Source organism: Rhagoletis zephyria, unplaced genomic scaffold, assembly GCF_001687245.7.
Source record: "Rhagoletis zephyria isolate East Lansing unplaced genomic scaffold, Rhagoletis_zephyria_1.1 Rzeph_scaffold_75407, whole genome shotgun sequence".
Lineage (NCBI taxonomy): Eukaryota > Metazoa > Arthropoda > Insecta > Diptera > Tephritidae > Rhagoletis > Rhagoletis zephyria.
In genome coordinates, this window is record NW_016232456.1 from 1 (window position 1) to 1,205 (window position 1,205).

The 1,205-nt window shown below is 36.3% G+C and overlaps 1 protein-coding gene across 1 annotated transcript; it reads right to left on the reverse strand.

The window, feature by feature from the left end:
• Positions 1–283: 283 nt before the first annotated feature.
• Positions 284–1,014, reverse strand: EMC5 (ER membrane protein complex subunit 5). Its single transcript, XM_017608439.1, has 3 exons — positions 812–1,014; positions 690–742; positions 284–621 (listed from the first exon to the last, which is right to left on the reverse strand). Exons 1-3 carry the CDS (start codon positions 891–893, stop codon positions 385–387), a joined length of 372 nt encoding a protein of 123 aa, XP_017463928.1. The 5' UTR covers positions 894–1,014; the 3' UTR covers positions 284–384.
• Between the last annotated feature and the right edge of the window lie 191 nt (positions 1,015–1,205).

Consider the following 1,205-nt stretch of genomic DNA (forward strand, 5'->3'; position numbering starts at 1 on the left):
TGTAATAAACCCAACTTTCAGTGGATTTTCAGTTGAGGAATCTGTGATGGCGGTGGCCGAGTTATTTTTGGATAAAATCAGTGGATTAATAAACTTCAATTTCACCGGCTGCGATGTTTTTCCTTTTAAACAATAGACTATAGTTTTAGCATTTCTTTACAACACCAAGCTCTTCACAGCAAAACAATATTCCATATAGCGCAGAACTGTATAATGCTACAACATAAAATGGCCACTAAATGCTTTCCACTCTTTTATCAACCACATATGACGCCATCATGTGTCTTGTTTTAAAAAATGCCGATTTATTCCATTTGCATAATCAATTTGCAAAGTTGGTATGCGAAAATACTATAATATACTTAAAATGTATAAGTTGCTTTGCTAATATTCTACATCTAGACTACTTTTGCTGCCTGCACTGGATGATTCCTCCTGCTCATAGTTTTGATATAGCGCCATACCGCGATGATTGAATGTGTAAAATGATGGTAAATTACCCAAGGTATCCCACGACTTCTCTTGCATATCAACTGTTGCCCGAATTTCTTTAAAATTGCCAACCACTTGGATTAAATTGTAAACAACCACCAGCAAGCTGACAACCGTCTGCACGACGATCTATGTAGAGAAGCAAAAGTATAAATGCAATAAACTAATATCTTAAGAGCAAAATATACTGCACTCACATCCACTGGCAGCTGCGTCCAATCCTGTTCAGTTAGCCGCATATAAGTGCGATCTGGAATTCAATGAATTAAAATTTGTTTCCGATTGAGGAGCATTCATCTCTTTTTTCACAAATACTTACGGTGTGCTGCGGAAAAGGCGGCATGCAACAAACTTATAAGCCCCGTGACTAACATTATGCGGTTGACAATTTTTGTGCCCATTTTTATCCGCTGTTGATGTTATTAACTTATAAAAATTCGATAAAATACAAGCCAAATGAATTGCTGACAGACTGCAACAAAAGGAAATTTTAGGAAACAGCTGTTTGGTAGCAGTGGTGGAAAAGTGACTTTTTATAGTCGATAGTTATCGATTGGCTGGAGGACGCATAAAGCGAGTTAAATGTTATATACATTTTTGTACTAATATACGCTGTTATCAGTTAGTAGTTAGTTTCTACACATAGAAAATGTTAACAGCTATGGATAAGTGATAAGCAGCAAGCTCTAACGTTTCACTTTGTAATTTTTCAC

What these genes read in the sequence shown, in the direction of transcription:
- EMC5 (XM_017608439.1), bottom strand. Translation starts at nt 893, where the DNA reads ATGGGCACAAAAATTGTCAACCGCATAATGTTAGTCACGGGGCTTATA. An exon ending in CGCCTTTTCCGCAGCACACC is followed by an intron (nt 743 to 811) that starts GTAAGTATTTGT and finishes ATTGAATTCCAG; the next exon opens with ATCGCACTTATATGCGGCTA. An exon ending in GGACGCAGCTGCCAGTGGAT is followed by an intron (nt 622 to 689) that starts GTGAGTGCAGTA and finishes TTCTCTACATAG; the next exon opens with ATCGTCGTGCAGACGGTTGT.